This window comes from Symphalangus syndactylus, chromosome 8, assembly GCF_028878055.3.
Source record: "Symphalangus syndactylus isolate Jambi chromosome 8, NHGRI_mSymSyn1-v2.1_pri, whole genome shotgun sequence".
NCBI lineage: Eukaryota > Metazoa > Chordata > Mammalia > Primates > Hylobatidae > Symphalangus > Symphalangus syndactylus.
Window position 1 is genome coordinate 11,774,602 of NC_072430.2, and position 21,941 is coordinate 11,796,542.

At 53.5% G+C, this 21,941-nt stretch overlaps 1 protein-coding gene and 1 pseudogene across 28 annotated transcripts in view; both read right to left on the reverse strand.

Moving 5' to 3' along the window:
- The window catches only part of MTA1 (metastasis associated 1), a 52,739-nt gene that overhangs the window by 24,795 nt on the left and 6,003 nt on the right, over window positions 1-21,941 (reverse strand). For 21 of the 28 annotated variants that reach the window (XM_055287921.1, XM_055287918.1, XM_055287917.1 and 18 more), the window contains exons 2-3: window positions 8,030-8,097; window positions 99-192 (exon numbers count right to left, since the gene is read on the reverse strand). In XM_055287921.1, the coding sequence (XP_055143896.1) occupies window positions 99-192; window positions 8,030-8,097 (162 nt within the window). The remainder of the gene's footprint in view (window positions 1-98; window positions 193-8,029; window positions 8,098-21,941) is intronic. The other 7 variants (XM_063643804.1, XM_063643807.1, XM_063643806.1 and 4 more) reach the window with 2 other exon arrangements.
- LOC129487357 (large ribosomal subunit protein eL6-like) lies at window positions 2,348-3,296 on the reverse strand (annotated as a pseudogene).

Genomic DNA, 21,941 nt, shown 5'->3' on the forward strand with positions numbered 1-21,941 from the left:
CCAGCACGCCAAGGATGGGCCCTAGGGAAGAAGCCCGCCAGCCCCCCCAGCCGACCGACCCTCCCGCCAGGCGGCACCCCAGGGAAGGCCGGACTCACTTGCGTGCTTGTCGGCCAGGGCGATGAGGGTGCTGGAGATGTCCCGCCTCCGGTAGAAGCACACCACTTTGGCCTCCACGTTCCCATTGGCTGTCTGTAACAGCAAGGCAGGGGCGTCTGAGAAACGCGACCAAACCCGGGCTGCACAGCTCCCAGGAGGGGCTCCAAGGCCAGCCCCTGCCGTCTGGGGACTGCAGGTGTAACCACACTACCCCTCGGGACTCCAGGAGGGCACTTCACAAATGGAGCAAATCCTGCGGCTCTGGACACCCACAGCATCTATGCCGGGGGAGAAGCAAATCCTGCAGCTCTGGATGCCCACGGCGTCTATCCCGGGGGAGAAGGTGGGCGTGTATACCCAACCTCGACCTGTGTCTCCATCTCCCTCCCTTCCAGACCCCAGTGTACCACCTGAGAACACCAGGGTCCCAGGGAGGAAAAGGCCCTGCCACACTGGGTAGGACCTCAGTCAGCTCCTGGGAGCCCACGCCCAGCTATCCCAGCCCCTCTGGGGCGAGCTGCACAGCAGCCACAGCCCTAGCGGTGGACGCAGCATGGACCCCCGGCATGGGACCAGCCCTCCCATCACCCTCCTGGAGCAGCCACGGGAGCTCCCACCTGGCCTGGCTGACAAATGTCTCCGTGTCAAGACTGCTGTAAAACACCACCACAGAAGCACGTATGCTTTTTGAACGAGTTTTTGTAACATCTTTGCTACTGCAAGAATTGTGCTGTAATTCTAATCACGGTGCAAGTGCCTAATGGAATATCATTTATAACTTTTTGTTTGTTTGTTTAAGATGGGGTCTCACTCTGTCGCCCAGGCTGGAGTGCAATGGTGTGATCTTGGCTCACTGCAACCTCTGCCTCCTGGGTTCAAGTGATTCTCCTGCCTCAGCTTCCCAAGTAGCTGAGATTACAAGCGTGAGCCACCACGCCCAGCTAATTTTTGTATTTTTAGTAGAGACAGGGTTTTGCCATGTTGGCCAGGCTGGTCTGGAACCCCTGACCTGAAGCAATCTGCCTGCCTCAGCCCCACAAAGTGCTGGGATTACAGGTGTAATCCACAGGGGTAACACAGCACCCAGCCTCACCTAACTTTTTAATTTTTTGAGATAGGGTCGGTCTCTGTTGCCCAGACTAGAGTGCAGCAGTGCGATCTCAGGTCACTGCAGGCTCCATCTCCTGGGACCACAGTCCAATTACACCATGCCTGGCCTTTTTTTTAATTTTTTTTTTGAGACGGAGTCTCGCGCTGTCACCCAGGCTGGAGTGCAGTGGTGTGATCTTGGCTCACTGCAAGCTCCGCCTCCCGGGTTCACGCCATTCTCCTGCCTCAGCCTCCCGAGTAGCTGGGACTACAGGCGCCCGCCACCACGCCTGGCTAATTTTTTTGTATTTTTAGTAGAGACGGAGTTTCACCATGTTAGCCAGGATGGCCTTGATCTCCTGACCTCGTGATCCACCCGTCTCGGCCTCTCAAAATGCTGGGATTACAGGCGTGAGCTACCGTGCCCAGGCTTTTTTTTTTTTTTTTTTTTTGAGACAGAGTCTCGCTGTCGCCCAGGCTGCAGTGCAGTGGCGCGATCTCGGCTCACTGCAGGCTCCGCCCCGCGGGGTTCACGCCATTCTCCTGCCTCACCCTCCCGAGTAGCTGGGACTACAGGCGCCCGCCACCTTGCCCGGCTAATTTTTTGTATTTTTAGTAGAGACGGGGTTTCACCATGTTAGCCAGGATGGTCTCAATCTCCTGACCTCGTGATCCGCCCGCCTCGGCCTCCCAAAGTGCTGGGATTACAGGCGTGAGCCACTGCGCCCGGCCTGCCCTTTTTTTTTTTGAGATGGAGTCTTGCTCTGTCGCCCAGGCTGGAGTGCAGTGGCGCGATCTCAGCTCACTGCAACCTCCACCTCCCGGGTTCAAGCGATTCTCCTGCCTTAGCCTCCTGAGTAGCTGGGACTACAGGTGCCCGCCACCACACCCGGCTAATTTTTGTATTTTCAGTAGAGATGGGGTTTTACCATGTTGGCCAGGATGGTCTCGATCTCCTGACCTCGTGATCCGCACACCTCAGCCTCCCAGAGTGCTGGGATTACAAGTGAGAGCCACCGCGCCCAGCCAACCTGGCTAATTTTTAAATTTTTTGTAGAGACGGGGTTTCGCCACGTTGCTGAGGCTAATCTTGAACTCCTGGACTCAAGCAATCTGCCCGCTTTGGCCTCCCAGAGTGCTAGGATTACAGGAGTAAGCCATGGCGCCTGGCCACTTTTCTTTTTTTTTTTTGTAGTCAGCTATTTAATTAGGTTCTTAAGATATTTAGAACACCAATTTGTGAGGATAAGTTCCATTTGTCAGGGCAAACACAGATCGCAGGTAGCCCTGGAGCTGAAGAATAGCTTTGATTTTTGGTAAAATTTGTGAGTCCACAGCTTTCTGATCAATCTTGCGCTGCTCCGTAATCTCGTATTTCTCTTTTTCTGTGTCGAAGATCTCACCTTCCTGGCGTCTGGGCTTCCGCAGCTTCTTCTTCTTGAAGTAAGCATCAGTAAGATGTTTTGGGATTTTTACATTGCTGATACCGATTTTGGTTGAGGCGGCAATGACAAATTTCTGGTGTGTTCTTTGTAGAGGAACTCGATTGAGGACCAGAGGTCCAGTTACAAGTAACAAGCCACTAGCCAGCTGCTTCAAGAAAACCACCCTCTTGCCCCTGTGGCGTCCAGTGAGGATGATGAGAATGGTCCCGGGGGTGGTGCTGGCTCACAGTTTTCTCACCTGCTGACTGAAGGGTTTGTTGCCGTGGCTCAACAGCTTTCCAGGCACATCTTCAGTAGGATAATATCTAGGCATTCTGTGAAGTTTAACCACCCGGGTACCACCGTTCTTGTCACCACCAACTGGTTTTGTAACAGTTGCAAGAACCTTCTCCTCCATTTTCTTTTCAACCTTGGATTTAGCGGCTGAGTACTTCCTCTTGTACATGGCCTTTCTGGAATACATGGCAGATCGGGAATACCTGCCAATTCCTCTGACAAGGACAGGGTTGCGGCTGCAATGGGGCTTCCCCTTCTTGGGCTTTTTAGCCTTGAGGTTACCCTTTTTCACCTTGCCACCAGCATCAGCCTTCTTGGCTTTGGGTTTCTTCTCTTTAGTATCTGGCTTCTCAACTTTTTCACCCGCCATCTTGCAAGATGGGAAAGGCCTGGCCACTTTTCTTAAAGATAATTTGGTTTAATGTTATAAATGGGCTGGGGGCAGTGGCTCACTCCCAGGAGTTCGAGACCAGCCTGGGCAACACGGTGAAACCTCACCTCTATAAAATGCTTTTTAAAAATTAACCAGATGCAGTGGTGCGTACCTGTAGTCCCAGCTACTCGGGAGGCTGAGGTGAGAGGATCGCCTGGGCCCCGGAGGTCAAGGCTGCAATGAGTTGAGATCGAGCCACTGCACTCTGGTCTGAGCAAAAGAGCAAGACCTTCTTTCAAAAAAACAACAACAAAAAAGAAAGAATAAAGAAAAAAGTGCTCAGTTGCTCTGCACAGCCTGCCGGGAGCCGCGCGTTCTCGAGGGTGGAATTCCTCTGTTTGGGACGTGCAGCTCCTCTCCCCTTCGGATCTGTATCTGCTCACTACGGTAGTATGAACCCAGGGACCCCACGCTCTGCTTCAAGTCATGATCCAACGTGGCCTGACCCCTCCTGTAGGTCGAGCTGTCCCTACTCTGGCCGCCGGGTTCTCGCTCTGTTGGCTCCTGTGTCCCTGACAAGCTCCACCACAGTGGGGTGACATCCACATCTTATCACAGTGACACACACAGACCATCCAGTGTCATAGCGAGCGATGAACACTGCAAGAACACATGACCACAGCCACCCCACCAGGGCAGCTGGGACCGTGGGGCCAGGCTCTTCCGCATTCAGGTTCCCACCAGCTTGGTGCCTCAGGCCAGGCCTCCCATTGCCACACATGCACCCCACCCTCCAGGACCACTGTGTGGACTCCGTGACGCTCGGGGTCTGTTCTGTTGTGTTGTGTTCCTGCACACAGTGGATTCAGTCACACTCGGGGTCTGTTCTGAGGCGCTCCCGCACACACAGGTAAAGGCGGTGAGGCCGCGCTAGGCCATTCTTTCTTTTCTTCCTTTGAACAGCTTTGCTTCCTGAGGTTAACAATCGTCTTATTTTCTCCACTTGCCCAGTTTTTCATGGAATCATCACAGGTTCCTCCCTAAAGTGCTCGGCAGCAGAGCTCCCAAAGGGAAAAGGCTCACATCGGTACCAGGGAGGCCCCTCCCAGAGCTGGCGTCCACCTTGCTTGCTGCCTGCACCAGGGGCCGCGTCTTCCTGGGCGGGAGGAACCTGCCTTCCTCGTGGTGGAAAGGCGTGGAGGAGGGCACTCCAAGGCCTCAGTCAGGAAACCTCACTCATCCGCCTTCCGGAGATGGAGCTTGGCTGGGCGTGGAGCCTCCACACCTGAATGCGGCTGCCGAAAGGCAAAGTGGGGTTTGACTCCGGTGCTTCGTGTGTGACCCGCTTTTTCTCTAAACGCATTTCTTCTCCTGTGTTCTAAAATTTTAAATACATCTTGAAGGGGCCCCTTTTTATTTCTTCGCTCGCTCCTTCGCTGCTATTAACTGGATGTTGGACCAATGGACTGATGTCTGATTTTTTTTCTCTCCTAGTTTCTTTGTGTTTTTGCCCCATCTTCTGCGCCGTACCCTCAACTTTACCACCTGATCCTTTCATTTCATTTGTTACTTCACCTACCCCAAGTGTCAAGAGCTTTCCTCTCATCTCACCACATCCCAGGATGGATCCATCCATTTCTCCGAGAACATTCGTGGGCTTTGTTTTGCTTTGGTTTCCTTCTGTTTCCTGCACTGGCCCTTCTTCTGCGTTCCATTTTTTTTCTTTTTACTTTTTTATTTTTTTGAGACAGAGTCTGGCTCTGTCACCCAGGTTGGAGTGCAGTGGCGCGATCTTGGCTCACTGCAAGCTCCGCCTCCCGGGTTCACACCTTTCTCCTGCCTCAGCCTCCCGAGTAGCTGGGACCATAGGCGCCCGCCACCACGCCCGGCTAATTTTTTATATTTTCAGTAGAGACGGAGTTTCACCATATTAGCCAGGATGGTCTCAATCCCCTGACTTTGTGATCCACCCGCCTCGGCCTCCCAAAGTGCTAGGATTACAGGTGTGAGCCACCGCGCCCGGCCTCTGAGTTCAGTTTTTACATGTGCTGACTGATCTTCATGTTAAAAGCCCTCCCCATACGTCTTGTGACTTTTGGTCACTGGGAGCCTCCCAGGTGCTGGACAGCTCGCTGCATGGGCTGCACCCATGGGCACTGGGGTAGCGGGCATTCTGCTGGGTCCCCGATGCCAGCAGCTGAGTCTGTGGGCTTTAGAAGTCTGGCTGCTAGGGTCCCGGAAGCCAAGGAGGCAAGAGGAGCAGCGGGGCCCACCAGGGGACAGGCCATGAGCCAGGTGATCCCCACTTCCAGCCCCTGCACAAACTGTGCTGGCTGGGCCCAGTGCCTCAAATGTGGGTCCTCGGAGCCCACTGCTCCAGCCCAGGGAAGGGCTCTGCGGGTCCGCCTGATCCCCAGACGGGTCTTCCGCACTGCCAGCTGCACGTCAGCATGGTTCCTGTTCTTCCCATCCTGACCCAGGCCAGGGCCAGGGCCTCTCAGGTTGCCCAGTCCGGCTGGCTGCCTTCCAAGCTGCGCCCATACCTCCCAGTGGCACCTCCTCTCCTACCTTCCTTGCCTTGTGGGTGCAGAGCTCCAGCACCACTTTCTTGTTATTTGAGGGGGCGTTCAGGCCAGGGAACAGAGGGGAGGTCTGTACTCAACCAGCTGCGCCTACCTGGAAGCCCCGCCTGGAGCTCCTTGGCGTGGAGGGCACTGGCCGCGCTCTGTCACAGGCCTGCGGGTTCTTTTCTACGTGGTGAGCGTCTGGCTCGACTGCCCTGCCTGAACTGTCCGCGAGAGCAGTCGTGCCCCTCACAGGCTGGTGTCCCGCCCAGAGACAGGCAAGTACCCAGGCTATGTGGCCCTGGCCCTGAGGAGGAGGGAGTCCTAGGACGAAGGGGACGCCTCTGAGCATGTGCAATGCTACGTGTGTAACTGAACATTGCCCAAGGGCCGGAAGCCAGCCCCCTGCCTGCACACGCCTGCAATCTACTGTCTGTACGTGGAAGCCAGAAGTGGCATGAGGGAACCTTCCTGACAGTGGCACCTCCCAGCAGTGGCACCTCCCAGCAGTGGCACCTCCTAGCAGTGGCACCTCCCAGCAGTGGCACTTGGCCAGGCGCCCACGGAGGCACCGCAGCCTCCCACCCCAGGCCGCTTGCCAGCTGGCTATGTGGGGCCAGCAGTGCCGTCTGCCGGCCGCCCCTCCACTACACAGACCAGGAGGGACACAAGGCCTCCCCCAGCCACGGTTCAGCATCAGCTGAGGAACCTCCCTCTGCACCTGTTTCCCTACAGTCCGCATGCTAGGATGTGTAAAGTGCTGCCCCGCACTTAGGAGGCTCAGCCACAGGAGCGGCGCCCCGTTCCAGCAGTACCCAGAGTCCAGGTGGCCTTGCTCTGCAGGCGGGCAGGCCCTGCCTGGCAGGGGCAGTGAGGCAAACTCAGAGGACACCCAGGTCATTGCCCGTGCCTCCAACAAACAGGCCTGGCCCTCAGACCTCCCAGGAGGCTGTGGGGGAGCAGACGTCGCACCCCATGCTCCTCGGCCCCAGGTGGTGGCAGATACCGCGGGGAATGGCCCTCGACGAGCGCAGCCAGGGAAGCCCGGAGCCCAGCATGGCTACGTCAGAGGCGGCGCGCTAACCTTCCCCATCCTGCCCCCTCTGATCCCAAGAATCCCACGTCACCGCTGCCACCAAGCCTGAGGTCCAGGAAGGCAGCTTCTCACAGGTGAGCCTGCAGCATCCAGCATGGAACACCAAGGGCCCAAGTGCCCCAGGCCTGCGGAGTGGGCGGGGCTCCTAGGAGACGGCAGCCATCAGGCCACTGGCTCCAGGGCATCGGGGGCTCGGGAACCCTGCAGGCAGGCACAGAGAGGTCTGTGAAGCACCCAGCACCCCACCCCACTCTCTGCTGGAACCATGTGTCCACTGGTGGGGACAACCTGCCCTCCCTCAACACCCTTAGAAAGTCTCCAACTAGGAGGAGGAGAAGGGAGGCTGGGGGACCCACCCACCACCCCGAGGACAGCGAGAAGGCTCCCAGGGTGTGCGGGCGCCCTGCACCTCCATGGCTATCTGTGGCTCTGTCTCCCGAGCTGATGGGATGGAGGCTGTGCCGAGGCAGTGGAGGCCAGGAGTGGCTGGGGCTGAGGGGCCCATGTGTCACCACCCCCCAGGAAGGATCTGGTGCTGCCAGGCTCAATGCATGGGCACAACCACGTCCCCCGACCAGATAGCAAGCACCTGCCAAGGACTCATGGCAGACACGAACCAGGTGGGAGCAAGGGCTGCCTGAGTGACCAGGGAGGGTGCTTCCAGCCACGCAGACACCTCAGGGGTCGGGGGCAGAGCTCACAACCCTGCAGGGCTGGCTGCCAGGAGCCGGGCAGGGCAGGGGCACTGAGTATGGCTTCCTGCAGCCTTTGGTTGGTTTCAGAATCATGCCATTCTGCTTGGGCTCCCCAGAGGACACTGGCATCTTCAGGGGACCCAGCGCCCACAGACCAAGTGTGGAGTGGGCAGGCAGCTCAGGGCAGCTGCACTGGGTCCTGCATGAGGCCACCAGGCCCCTCACTCAGCATCTCCAAGGAAGAGCCAGGGTGCAGGTGACAGTGGAGTCACTGAAGGGCCTGCGCAGTGGCCAGTCCAAGGTCAGCCCCGAAAGGGGGCCACCCACAGGGCAGGAGCTGGCGTAGCCCCTGCCCATCACCCCCCTGCAGCAACACCAGAGCCCCCCAGTACCTTGTTGAGCTCCTCGATCCTCCGGATCAGATATGGGTTGCTGGAGGAGTTCTCGAAGTAGACGTAGTCTGCAAACAGCAACAGAGAGAGTGCCACCTGTGGCACCAAAGGCCGGACCCAGTCCCATCTCCCGCTGCCCAGGGACTTGGGGCTCAGGCTGGGCAGTGTCATCCCCTCACCTCTGCTCCCTCAGGCGAGGAACAAACAGAGGAAGCAAAGCCCCACACCATCAGGGAGGGGTGGCTGCAACTAAAATGGACTGACAGGCTGGGTCAGGGCCAGGGAGATGCATCTGGAGGGGCTGTTCCCAGCAGGAGCAGACAGACCCCATCCGAGATCCTCACAGATGCCAGCCGCCCCCAAGGGCTCAGGCCTTTCTTGGGGAAGCTGTGGGGGCCAGGCGGCAGCTTCCTAGGCAAAGCCTAGCTCCAGCACTGCCCAGACCCTGCCGGGAGCCCCAGGACACCTTCCCACTGGCAGCAGCCAGCCTGGATGCTACACCCCCAGAGCCACATGGCCACCACCAGCCACCAGCCCTGCCCACAGCGGCCCCCATCTTTCCCTCCAAAACCAACAGCAGCGACTACACAGAGAACACAGCTGGGGCTTCCTGGGCCCAGGCAGGCTCAGACACGGGGCAGAGTTGCTCCAGGAATGATAGGGTCACCCTCACCAGAGCTCGGGGACAGCAACAGGCAGCAGGCACGGGGAGTGCCCCGAGACCGGCCATCAGGTGAGTACAGCGCTTCCCTCAGCAATGAAACCATGTGGCCCTCCAGCCTTCTCACCAGCTCCGCAGAGAGCCACGGAATCTTCCGGAGCCCAGAGGCTTACCCTGGAAGGCCCAGGGAAGTCCAGGCTGGTGGTGCTGACACCCCGATGCTCCAGGCCTCCTGGGGCTGCCACAGGGGCTCAGCTTGGGAGGCAGTGAGGCCACGTCCTCACGAACCAGCACCGTGAGCACCCTCGCCAGCCCACCCTGCATCAGCTCTGCAGGGAGGACTGAGCAGGAGGCCTGTCTCAGCTGGAACCGGCCCAGAGGCCCGCACAGGCCTGGGATTCAGCAAAATGCAGCAAGACCAGCACCAAAGAAGCCCAGCCCATCTGTCCACACGGAGGCCAAACCTGTGCTGCGAGGACCCTGTGGAGGGGCCTGGAGAGCATCTCCCTCCTGCTGCTGGCACACACCTGCAGGCTGACGCCCGTGAGGACATGCCCGTGAGGAAGCACCTGCAGACTCACGCCCATGAGGACACACCTGCAGGCTCATGCCCACGAGGACACACCCGTGAGGACACACCTGCAGGCACGCGCCCATGGGGACACACCTGTGAGGACACACCTGTGAGGACACACCCGTGAGGACACACCTGCAGGCACACGCCAGTGAGGACACATCTGTGGGTGCACACCTGTGAGGATGTGCCTGTGTGGTCACCCATGTGCAAAGTCACACCCGTGCATGCGGCTCCTGAGCCCCCCCATGCTGCCTGAGCAAACCAGGTGATCAGATGAGGCTACGCCCACATAGAGCTCCACAGGACAACGGGCTACGAGCATGGAGAGCCCAGAGGGGACACAGCCACGGTGCCTGGGGGACACGCACAGCAGTGAGCATTCCCTGCAGAAAAGCCTGCAGAAGTGACAGGGGACCTGCGGGTCTGTGTCAGGGCTACAGGAGTGTTCTGAATGCAGGATGTGGCCATGCTTGTGCAACGCGTGAAAACGCTATAATTCACTGAATCACACACTCAAAAGTGGTGGGTTTCATCACATGTAGATATCTCAAACTTTTTTTTAAAAAAGGTCTTATATCAACGGTCTAACTTTTCACCCCAAGAAACCAGATAAACAAATCCAAAACAATGCATCAAACTTGCCAAAAACTGGGGTAAAAAATGTCCCTTAAGTGAGGAAAGACGGACAAGCTGGGTCCGTCCACTCGGTGGAAGACTCCTCGGCAGGGGCCCGGAGTGAAGCCCCTGGCAGCACGGGGCCTGCAGCACCGGAAGGCCCTCTCGGGGGAGGTGGCGGGCACAATGGCTACGTGCAGCGGGGCCACCTACAAGCTGCTGGCGTGGGAAAACCAAGACGTGGAAGACGAGAGAACATGCAGGGAATTTGGGAACTGTTCTGTCTCATGACTGTGGTACGACGACACGACTATGGACTTGCAAAATTCACGGAACTGCACACGTAAAAGGAATTGTACTGAATGTAAATTATGCTTTAATAAACGGACAAATAAAGCAAGAAGGCAGGAAGTGATAGAGTAAAAAATAACGTGAAACAAAAATAGTAGAGGGGAAAATATCAGAGGAACCAAAACCTGAGTGTTTGCTTGTTTGAGATGGAGTTTCGCTCTTGTTGCCCAGGCTGGAGTGCAATGGTGCGATCTCAGCTCACTGCAACCTCCGCCTCCCTGGTTCAAGTGGCTCTTCTGCCTCAATCTCCCGAGTAGCTGGGATTACAGGAGCCTACCACCACGCCCAGTCAATTTTTGTATTTTTAGTAGAGACAGGGTTTCACCATGTTGGCCAGGCTGGTCTCAAACTCCTGACCTCAGGTGATTCACCTGCCTCAGTCTCCCAAAGTGCTGGGATTACAGGCGTGAGCCACCGTGCCCAGCCTACAAGCTGGTTATTAACAAGATCAATAAACTGAAATCTATAGCCAGACTGACAAAGAAACAAAGAGAGAAGCCACAAGTAACCAACATCAGGAACGACAGATGGGACATCACTACAGATCCTACTGACACGAGAAGGGGTATAAGGAATATTATGGAGGATTTTATGCCACAGAATTTGACAACGTAAATGAAATGAACCAATTGCTTGAAAGATATAAACACCAAAGCTCATTCAAGGAGAAACAGGTAACCCTATTCATACTACGGAAATACAACAACAAAAACTCTAGGCCCAGATGGCTTCATTGGTGAAGTCTATCAAACATTTAAGGAAACATTAACACCAATTCTACACAACTCTTCCAGAAAACAGAAAAGGAGGGAGCACTCCCCAGCTGACAGTGAGAATGCCATTGCCCTGACACCAAAACCAAAGACACACAAGAAATCAGGAGGATCACTTGAGTCCAGGAGTTTGAGACCAGCTTAGGCAACATCACAGGACCCCGTCTCTAAAAAAAAATTTATTTTTAATTAGGCAGGTGTGGTAGCATGTGCCTGTAGTCCCAGCTGCTTGGGGGCTAAGGCGGAAGGATCGCTTAAGCCCAGGAGTCTGGGGCTGCAGTGAGCCATGATGGTACCACTGCACTCAAGCCTGGGTGACAGAGTGAGACCCCATCTCTAAATATAACCTACATTTTTAAAAAAATTCAAAAACCAGTGTGGCTCATCATATTCACAGAATAAGTAAGAAAAACCCTATGACCATCTCCGTAGATGCAACAGTATAATCTCAAAAAATCCAACACATATGCTATTAAACTCTGAGCAAACAAGGAACTAAAGGATACTTCCTCAGCCTGGTAGGACATTTACAAAAAACCGACAGCTAGCATCATCCTCAGTGGTGAGAAAAGGGCTGCTTCTGCTGAGATGAGGGATATGGCAAGGGTATACCTACTCTCACCACTACTGCTGGCCATCGAGGAGTCCGAGCCAGTACAACGGGAAGAAAAATCAATCAAAGGCACACAGACTGGATATGAAGAAATAAAACTTTCTATACGCAGATGACGTGACTTTCTATACAGAAATCCCGAGTCTACGAAAAAGCTAATGAAACTGCTGAGTAAGAGTTTTGCAAGGTCACAGGTCAACATACAAAAATAAGTCCTCTTTTGGGCTGGGCATGGTGGCTCACGCCTGTAATCCTAGCACTTTGGGAGGCTGAGGCGGGTGGATCACCTGAGGTTGGGAGTTCAAGACCAGCCTGACCAATATGGAGCTACCCCATCTCCACTAAAAATACAAAAAAAATTAGCTGGGCGTGGTGGTGCATGCCCGTAATCCCAGCTACTCAGGAGGCTGAGGCACGAGAATCGCTTGAACCCGGGAGGCAGAGGTTGCAGTGAGCTGAGATCACGCCATTCACTGCACTCCAGCCTGGGCAACAAGGGTGAAACTCTGTCGCAAAAAAAAAAAAAAAAAAAAAAAGTCCTCTATGTACTACTAACATACTAACAAACGGAAATCAAAATTGTAGAAGTACTATTCACAAGAGCACCAAGAAAAATTAAATACTTACAATACAAATTTTACGAAAGATCTATAGATGTTTAAAGATCAAAATATCTGTGCAAAAATCTACATGCTGAAAAGTCCAAAACACTGGTGAGAAAAATCAGCAAAACATCTAAATAAATGGTAACAGATAAGGTGTCAAGGGTTAAAGTACATGTTGGTGAGCTTCCTATAAAGGTCCGCACAGTAAATACTCCAGGCTGTGCAGGCCAAGAGGCCACACCAAGGATATTACATAGGGACTAACATAACAATTTCCACACATTTCATACTGATGAAATTAAGATAACTGGGCCAGGCACAGTGGCTCACACCTGTAATCCCAGCACTTTAGGAGGTGGGCAGATCACGTCAGGAGATCGAGACCATCCTGGCCAACGTGGTGAAACTCTGTCTCTACTAAAATACAAAAAATTAGCCAGGTGTGGTGGTGTGCGCCTGTAGCCCCAGCTACCTGGGAGGCTGAGGCAGGAGAATCACTTGAACCTGGGAGGCGGAGCTTGCAGTGAGCTGAGATCGTGCCACTGTACTCCAGCCTGGTGACAGAGCAAGACTCCATCTAAAAAAAAAAAAAAAAAAGCTGAGTGCAGCTTTCTATAATACAGATGCACTCATGAGAGGACTTGTTTTGGGAGATGACATTTTGCTTCATTGGGTTCAAATTTAATGTTCTTTATCACCAAAATAAACGACAAAGGTGCATCCATTAGTGCTGGCTTCTAGTGAGTTCGTGCGTTTCCTCTGTAACTGCTGCCAAGCACACTGGCAGCCCCAGGTGCGTAGCTCTAAGTGAGCAGCCTGGCTACTTAGCCAGTATGTTTTCCCTTTCCTGGAAAGGGCCAGCTCAGCAGGCTTGGATCACCCGCATTCTTCCTTCCAGAGAGAGGTCTGACCCTTGACCTGCTCCTAGGAGGTCACCTCGGAGCTCTTGGAGCATCCTGCCTGTCAACAGCATCTGCTCACCCAGGGCCTTAGGCCACCTCAGACAGGCTACCCTGACAGTGACGTACTGTGGTGCCTTGTGGCATCAGCCTGACCTCTGGAGGGACCGAGACGGAGGGACTGAGGGCAGCCACACAGGTGCTCAGCCAGGTGCACCTGACCAACCTCTAAAAACGCCTGGGCCACCAAGGCTCAGGGGAGCTTCCCTGGTTGGAAATACGCCAGGCCTGTCATCACAGACCACTGCTAACCCACGCACCGCCCACATCTCTGCTGGGAGAGACGCCGGAGCCCATCCCTGGTCTCTCCTGAGCCCGGCCCCTGTGCCGCTTCCCTGTGCTGATTTGAGTCTGCGTCCTTTTGCTGTAATGAACTGTACCCCTGGCAGAAATGCTCTGCTGTATTCCACAAGTCCTAGTGAATTACTGAACCCGAGGGTGGTCTTGGGGCCCCTATACTACAGCACGTGATTATGCCACAGTCCAATCGCTTTCGATTGCAGGTCAGGTGGGAGCTCCTTAACATACAGCGAAGCGGATTTTGAAATGTAGACATTTCCCTTGCACTTGCATTGAAGTCCCAAACACTCTGCTGTAACCAGTTTGAGCCCAGAAAATAAGCTCACTGCAAATCTGTGTGACAATGGAGACTTCGCCTCTCATTTTACCTCTTGACAATAAGAAAACTGTACAAAGCAGTTTGTGATTTAAACAACACGAGCTGTTGCCAAAACGACTTCATCACAGTATAAATTTTGCAAATAAGTGTGGTTGTGCCTTGTAACTTTAAGATGAATTCATAAAGAATGTAGAGAGCGTCATGCAACAAAAACTAGTTTCCCAAGTCATCCGGTGCACTGACGATGGCGGTCAACAGTGGTTCTTCTCATTCTAAAATTTTCCAATTTTGGCGCTTTTTCAAAAAGCAGGCCAGACACGGTGGTTCACGTCTGTAATCCCAGCACTTTGGGAGGCCAAGGCAGGCTGATCATGAGGTCAGGAGTTCAAGACCAGCCTGGCCAACATGGTGAAACCTCGTCTCCACCAAAAATACAAAATTAGCAGGGCATGGTGGCATGTGCATGTAGTCCCAGCTACTCGGGAGGCTGAGGCAGCATAATCGCTTGAACCCGGGAGGCGGAGGTTGCAGTGAGCTGAGATCGTGCCACTGCACTCCAGCCTGGGTGACAGAGCAAGACTCCATCTCAAAGATAAATAAATAAATAAAAAATAAAAATAAAAAAAGCAATAGAACTTCACCACTGCCGAGTCATCAAGCTACCGCACAGGAGAGCAAGTCAAGATGTTCAGCTTTAGGCCAGGCACAGGGGCTCACGCCTGAGCCCAGGAGATCGAGGCTGCAGTCGGCCGCGACTGCCACTGCTCTCTAGCCTGGACAATAGAGCAAGACTCCATCTCTTTAAAAAAAGGTTTTTTTTAATTCACAGAACTGATGACAGTCAAGTCCACAAGGTCAAATGAAGTTCACTGTTGACACTACTGGTTCATAAGGCATGACAGACTCAAATACTGTCCACAGGCTGGGTGCAGTGCCTCAAACCTGGTAATCCCAGTACTTTGGGAGGCCAAGACGGGTGGATCACTTGCGGTCAGGAGTTTGAGACCAGCCTGCCCAACATGGTGAAATCCCATCTCTACTAAAGATACAAAAAACAGCCAGGTGTGGTGGTACATGCCTTTAGTCCCAGCTACTTGGGAGGCTGAGGCAGGAGAATCGCTTGGGCCCAGGAGGCGGAGGTTGCAGTGAGCCGAGATTGTGCCACTGCACTCCTGCCTGGGCAACAGAGAGAGACTCCATCTCAAAGAGTAAAAATAAAAATAAACAAATACTTTCCACAAAATATTTACCTGCCAACAAATAATAGAATGAATAACTATAGGCTTTTAGCACTTTATAACAACCCTTGTAAATTTGTCCAACTAAGCCCTTTTCTGTGCCACACACTTCTCGTGTCAGTAGGATCTGTAGTGATGTCCCATCTGTCGTTCCTGATGTTGGTTACTTGTGGCTTCTCTCTGTTTCTTTGTCACTCTGGCTACAGATTTCAGTTTACTGGTCTTGTTAATAACCAGCTTGTAGGCTGAGTGGGGTGGCTCACGCCTGTAATCCCAGCACTTTGGGAGGCCAAGGTGGGTGGATCACCTGAGGTCAGGAGTTTGAGACCAGCCTGGCCAATATGGTGAAACCCAGTCTCTACTAAAAATACAAAAATTGACTGGGCATGGTCGTGGGCACCTGTAATCCCAGCTACTTGGGAGGCTGAGGCACGAGAAGTGAGGACAGTCTTGTGGGACTCAGCCCTTCAGCTGCAGAACCTAATATTCTCTCCAGGTAAGCAGTGTTAAAATTGGGTTAAATCACTGGATAACCAACTGGCTGCTGGTGGGGAGAAACCCCACACACATTCCAGGGACCAGAGGTGAAGTGTTCTGTGTTGAACGTGTGAGAGTGGGAAAAAGCCGGACGCAGTGGCTCACGCCTGTAATCCCAGCACTTTGGGAGGCAGAGGCAGGCGGATCGTGAGATCAGGAGATCGAGACCATCCTGGCTAACACAGTGAAACCCCGTCTCTACTAAAAATACAAAAAATTAGCCGGGTGTGGTGGCAGGCACCTGTAGTCCCAGCTACTCAGGAGGCTGAGGCAGGAGAATGGCGTGAACCCAGGAGGTGGAGCTTGCAGTGAGCCGAGATTGCGCCACTGCACTCCAGCCTGGGCGACAGAACGAGACTCTGTCTCAAAAAAAAAAAAAAAAAAAAAAAAAAAAAAAAAAAAAAAGGAGTGGGAAAAAGTTAGGTTTTTCCTGTCCCTATCACAAATATTCAACCCCACCACGGTAGTTCAAAGCAGCCACATAATAACTAGAATCCCTCTCATTAGTGCGGCCGTGTTCCCGTAACACTATTTGTGAGCACTGAAATGTGAATTTCATATAATCTTCATGTGTCATGAAGTTTTCTGCCTTTGATTTTTTTCCCAACAATTAAAAAATGTAAAACCCATTCTTAGCTCATGAGTCATCAAAAACAGGCAGTGGGCCAGTTTGCCAATCCCTGTATGAGAGGACCCAAGATTGGTTTAGATGCCAATTCTTTCCCAAACATCTATACGGGCATCAGGCTTAGCTTGGTGATGCTTTGCAGGTATTGTGTTTCTTACAAATTGAAGGTTTGTGGCAACCTGCATCAAGTCAAGTCCATCGGTGCCATTTTTCCAACAGCAGGTGCTCACTACGTGTTGCTGTCACGTTTTGGTAATTCTCTCAATATTTCCAACTTTTTAACCATGATTCTGTCTGTGATGGCGATCTGTGGTCACTGATCCTCGATGCCACTATTGCAATTGTTCTGGGCATTATTGAGCCACACCCCACCTAAGAACTTAATTGATAAATGTGTGCTCCGACTTCCCCAGGAACTGGCCATTCCTCCATCTCTCTCCCTCTCCTGGGGCCTCCCTATTCCCCAAGACGCAACAATACTGAAATTGGGCCAACTAGTAACCCTGCCATAGCCTCTAAGTGGTCCAGTGAAGGGAAGAGTGGAGGGTCACACATCTCTCACTTTAAAACAAAAGCTGGAAATAAATGACTAAGCTTAGTCAGGAAGGCCCGTCGAAAGCCAAGATACCCTAATGGAAAGCCTGGTCTTCAGCGCCAAGCAGGTAGCCCAGTTGTGAATGCAGAGAAAAGTTCCCGAAAGAAATTAAAAGTGGGTCGGGCGCAGCGGCTCATACCTGTATTCCCAGCAGTTTGGGAGGCCAAAGCGGGTGGACCATTTGAGGTCAGGAGTTTGAGACCAGCCTGGCCAACATGGTAAAACCCCATCTCTATTAAAAATACAAAAATTAGCCAGGCATGGTGGTGTGTGCCTGTAATCCCAGCTACTCGGGAGGCTGAGGTGGGAGAATCACTTGAACTCGAGAGCTGGAGGTGGCAGTGAGCTGAGATCGCGCCACTGCACTCCAGCCTGAACGACAGAGCGAGACTCGGTCACAAAAAAAAAAAAAAGGCTGGGTGCAGTGGCTCACACCTGTAATCCCAGCACTTTGGGAGGCCGAGGCAGGTGGATCACAAGGTCAGGAGATCGAGGCCATCCTGGCTAACACGGTGAAACCCCGTCTCTACTAAAAAAATTCAAAAATTTAGTTGGGCATAGTGGCAGGCGCCTGTAGTCCCAGCTACTCGGGAGGCTGAGACAGGAGAATGGCGTGAACCCGGGAGGCGGAGCTTGCGGTGAGCCGAGATCGCGCCACTGCACTACAGCCTGGGTGACAGAGGGAGATTCCGTCTCAAAAAAAAAAAAAAAAAAAAGGCCGGGCGCGGTGGCTCACGCTTGTAATCCCAGCACTTTGGGAGGCCGAGGCGGGTGGATCACGAGGTCAGGAGATCGAGACCACGGTGAAACCCCGTCTCTACTAAAAATACAAAAAAATTAGCCGGGCGTGGTGGCGGGCGCCTGTAGTCCCAGCTACTCGGAGAGGCTGAGGCAGGAGAATGGCGTGAACCCGGGAGGCGGAGCTTGCAGTGAGCCGAGATTGCGCCACTGCACTCCAGCCTGGGCGACAGAGCGAGACTCCGTCTCAAAAAAAAAAAAAAAAAAAAAAAAAAAAATTAGCCGGGCGTGGTGGTGGGCGCCTGTAGTCCCAGCCACTTGGGAGGCTGAGGCAGGAGAATCGCTTGAACCCAGGAGGCGGAGGTTGCAGTGAGCCGAGATCCTGCCACTGCACTCCAGCCTGGGCGACAGAGTGAGACTTCATCTCAAAAAAAAAAAAAAAGTGCTGCTGCAGTGAACACAAGAATGATAAGAAAGCTAAACGGCCTTAGTACTGATAGAGAAAAGCTGAAGTGGCCAGGATGGGAAATCAGACGCATTCCCTGAAGCCAGGGCCTCGGCCAGAGCAAGGCCCTAACTCCCTTCAGTTCTATGAAGGCTGAGGGAGGTGAGGAGGCTGCAGAAGAAAAATCTGAAGCTAGCAGAACTTGGCTCATGAAGTTAAAGGAAAGAAGCCATTTCTACCACATAAAAGTGCAAGGTGAGGCTGGGCACAATGGCTCATGCCTGTAATCCCAGCGTTTTGGGAGTCAAGGCAGGAGGATCACTCGAGGCCAGCGGTTTGAGACCAGTGTGGGCAACATAGTGAGACCCCATCTCTACAAAAACAAATAAAACTAGCCGGGCATGGTGGCGTATGCCTGTAATCCTAGCTACTCGGGAGGCTGAAGTAGGGAGGATCACTTGAGCCTAAGAGACTGAGGCTACATACACTGAGCCAAGATCATACCACTGCACTCCAGCATGGGCAACAGAGCAAGATGCTGTCTCAAAAAAAAAAAAAGAAACACTTCTTTTTGGTTTCTGTAGAAATTAACAAGCCAATTCTAAACTCTGTAAGGGAAAGCCAAGTAACCAGTACAGGCTAAACAATTTTGAAAATGAGGAACAAAGTTCAAGGATTCCCACTACTTGATTTCAAGAATTACTATAAGGCTGGGCATGGTGGCTCACTCCTGTAACCTCAGCACTACGGGAGTCCGAAGTGGGAGGATCGCTTGAGCCTAGGAGTTCGAGACCAGCCTAGACAACATAACGAGACCCCGTCTCTACAAAATATAGAAAAACTTAGCTGGGTGTGGTGGTGCACACCTGTGGTCCCGGCTATTCAGGAGGCTGAGGTGGAAGGATCACTTGAGCCTGGGAGGTGCAGGCTGCAGTGAGTCATGATTGTATCACTGCACTCCAACCTGGGTGACAGACTGAGACCTTATCTCAAAAAAAGAGAAAGAAGCCAGACTCAAAAGCCCACATACTGTGCAATTCCACTTCTACCACATTCTGGACAAGGCAAAACGGCAGGAACAGAAAATAGGTCAGTGTTGCTGGGAGCTGGGGGAGAAGAGGGGGCTGACTACAAAAGGTCACAAGAGAAGCATGTCAGGTGTGGAAGAGCTGCAGCAACCACACAGCTGTGCATGAGTGGAAAACCACAGGCCCTACACATAAGTGGGTTTGCCATGTGAAACGTGTATCTCAATAAACCTTTTTTTTTTTTTGAGAGAGAGTCTTGCTCTGTTGCCCAGGCTGGGGTACAGTGGTGCAATCTCCACTCACTGCAACCTCTGCCTCCTGCACGCAAGTGATTCTCACACCTCGGCCTCCCAAGTAGCTAGGGTTACAGGCATGCAACACCACGCCTGTTTTTTTTTTTTATTTTTTATTTTTTATTTTTAGTAGAGATGGGGTTTTGCTGTGTGGTCAGGTTGGTCTCAAACTCCTGAGTTCAAATGATCTGCCCACCTCAGCCTCCCAAAGTGTTGGGATTACAGGCGTGAGCCACCACACCCAGCCTAAACCTTACTTTAAGTTAAAAAAATATACACACACCCAGAGTCAATTCTCATTATTTGCAGTAATTATGTTCTATAAAGTCACCACTAATACTGAACACTGTACCTCTGTTCCTACAGGAAATACAGGGTCAGGTTCCTACGAGCCTCTGGTCACAACATTTTAGCAACCAATCAATACACAACAGCCTTATTTTACGTTTCTGTCAAAGAACTTTATAATTATTGTTGTTCTCTGACACTGAACCCACGTGGGAGCAGAGCCTGTCCAACACACGTTCTCTCCATGGGACACATCCCAGCCTGCCTGTGCCCAGGGACACTCGACAGCACTGCAGCACCTCCCCCAGGGGCATCTAAAAAGCAAAATCACCAAGAACCCCCAAATGCAAGAAGCATGGCCCTCAATAGATGGACAAAGGACAATTTGCTTCCAACATGGGAGCAGTGGCAGACGGCAGGGTCCCTCACTCACCCCAGCAGGCACCCAGGCACCACGCAACTCGGGCTTTTAGCAGCCTGTGCGTGTCCGCAAATGACTGGGAAAGTGACCTAAGTGTGAATTTTGGAGTTACATGTACGTTTTAACAAATAGGGGATGGTGCCACAAAAGAATTGGGGGAGGACAGACACGACCCCCAAGATCATTGAGCAACAAGAGCTGTGCTGCAGGGTGGTGCCCGTGGTCCCTGCCTGTGCGGAACCCTCCAGGGCACAGCCCACTCTCCTGAGCTCACCTACAGCCAGGTCTGCCATGGTCGGAAAGAGGTGACCAGGAAGCACAGAGAGGAACTTTGTTTTTCCCTTTTGGGAACGGAGTCAAGAGAAACAGCAACAGTGGTCAGGAAAGCCCCCAGCACCCCTGCTCCAGGAGCCAGGTCTCCATGAGACAACATCCCAAATGCTGCAGGGGTGTCCTGTATTTTTATCTGCAAAACCTTGGCACTGCTGCACACCTCGCGCCTGGCCCATCCTGGGGGCATCCTCCTCCTCCGTTGCTGTCCCCACAAAGTCCAGCAAGGATCAGACCAGAGCCCCAGCGTCCGAGGTGCATCCGGCAGCCAGGGATGGGGACAGCGGCCCCCAGGGGATGCAGACAGATGTTCCCTTATGCAAGTGGCCAGATGGCCCAGGCACTGTGTCTCCTGGAGGAATGGACAGAACACGCCCCTCCCCCAGAACTGCCCTAGCCCAGCCCAGAGAAAGCCACACCTCAGGGCCAGCCCCCATGTGCGCTGCACCCTTGCTGTCCTCTGAAGGCAGGGGATGAGCCAGGGCAGAACCAGGTGTGCCCCATACCTGACTCCACCGCTGACCAACTGCACAGGCCTTGAGGCTCATTTTTTTTTTTTTTTTTTTTTTTTGTGAGACGAAGTCTCGCTCTGTCACCCAGGCTGGAGTGCAGTGGCATGATCTCGGCTCACTGCAACATCCATGGGCTCATTTTTAAGGTGTGCTTGGTACCAGGAGCCGCTGCCGCTGCCCTGGTTTCTTCCCCTGTGATGACGCTGCCGTGAGGACAGCCTGGCAGGGCACGGACAGGAAGGGACGCATGGGCCCCTCCATGCCCCAGGGGTCCCCCAGCCACACAGATCTGCAGACCCTCCTAATGGCACCCACAGAGCTCAGGCCCTGACCGTGGAAGGGCTCTGGGGGCAGGGGGGCACTCGAGCTTCTCAGACCACCAGGGCTGTCCAGGCAGAGAAAGCAGCAGAGCCCACGCCAGGCCGGATCACGGGGCTGCAGTGCCAAGGCCCACCCCGGGGAGGCTGCCGGGCGGCTCTGAGGAGCGGTCACCTCAGACCCCTCAGGTGCACTGCATGGCCCAGGCGGGAACAGCCTAGCGGGTGGTGCAAAGCCCATAGAAGCAAGCCTAGGGCCTGGCCTCAGGGGTGCAGGGGACACGTTGGTGGGGCGGGTGGGGTATAGGGGCGAGGTGCTGGGTGGCCTTGCACTATGCGGGTGGCCCCAGCCTCACTGGGCTTGGCTCCATTGCCACCAAGATCCCCCAGTCTGCACACTCAGACGTGAGCCCACCGGGACAGGAATGGAGCAGGCCAGCTGGGGTGGGGGTGTGGGTGGGGACACCAGCAACACGAGAGCCCTGGAAAGCAGTGAGCCCAGGTAGCACACAAGGAAAGACCATTTGGAGAATATTAAATGCTCTGCCGGGCATGGTAGCTCACAGCCTTGCAACCCCAGTGGCACTCTGGGAGCCCAAGGCAAGAGGATCGCTTGAGCACAAGAGTTGGAGACCAGCCTGGGCAACATAGTGAGACTCCGCCTCTATAAAAAATCTTAAAATTAGCTGGGTATGGTGGTGTGCACCTGTGGCCTCAGCTACTCAGGAAGCTGAGGTGGGAGGATCGCCTGAGCCAGCGGGGTGGAGGC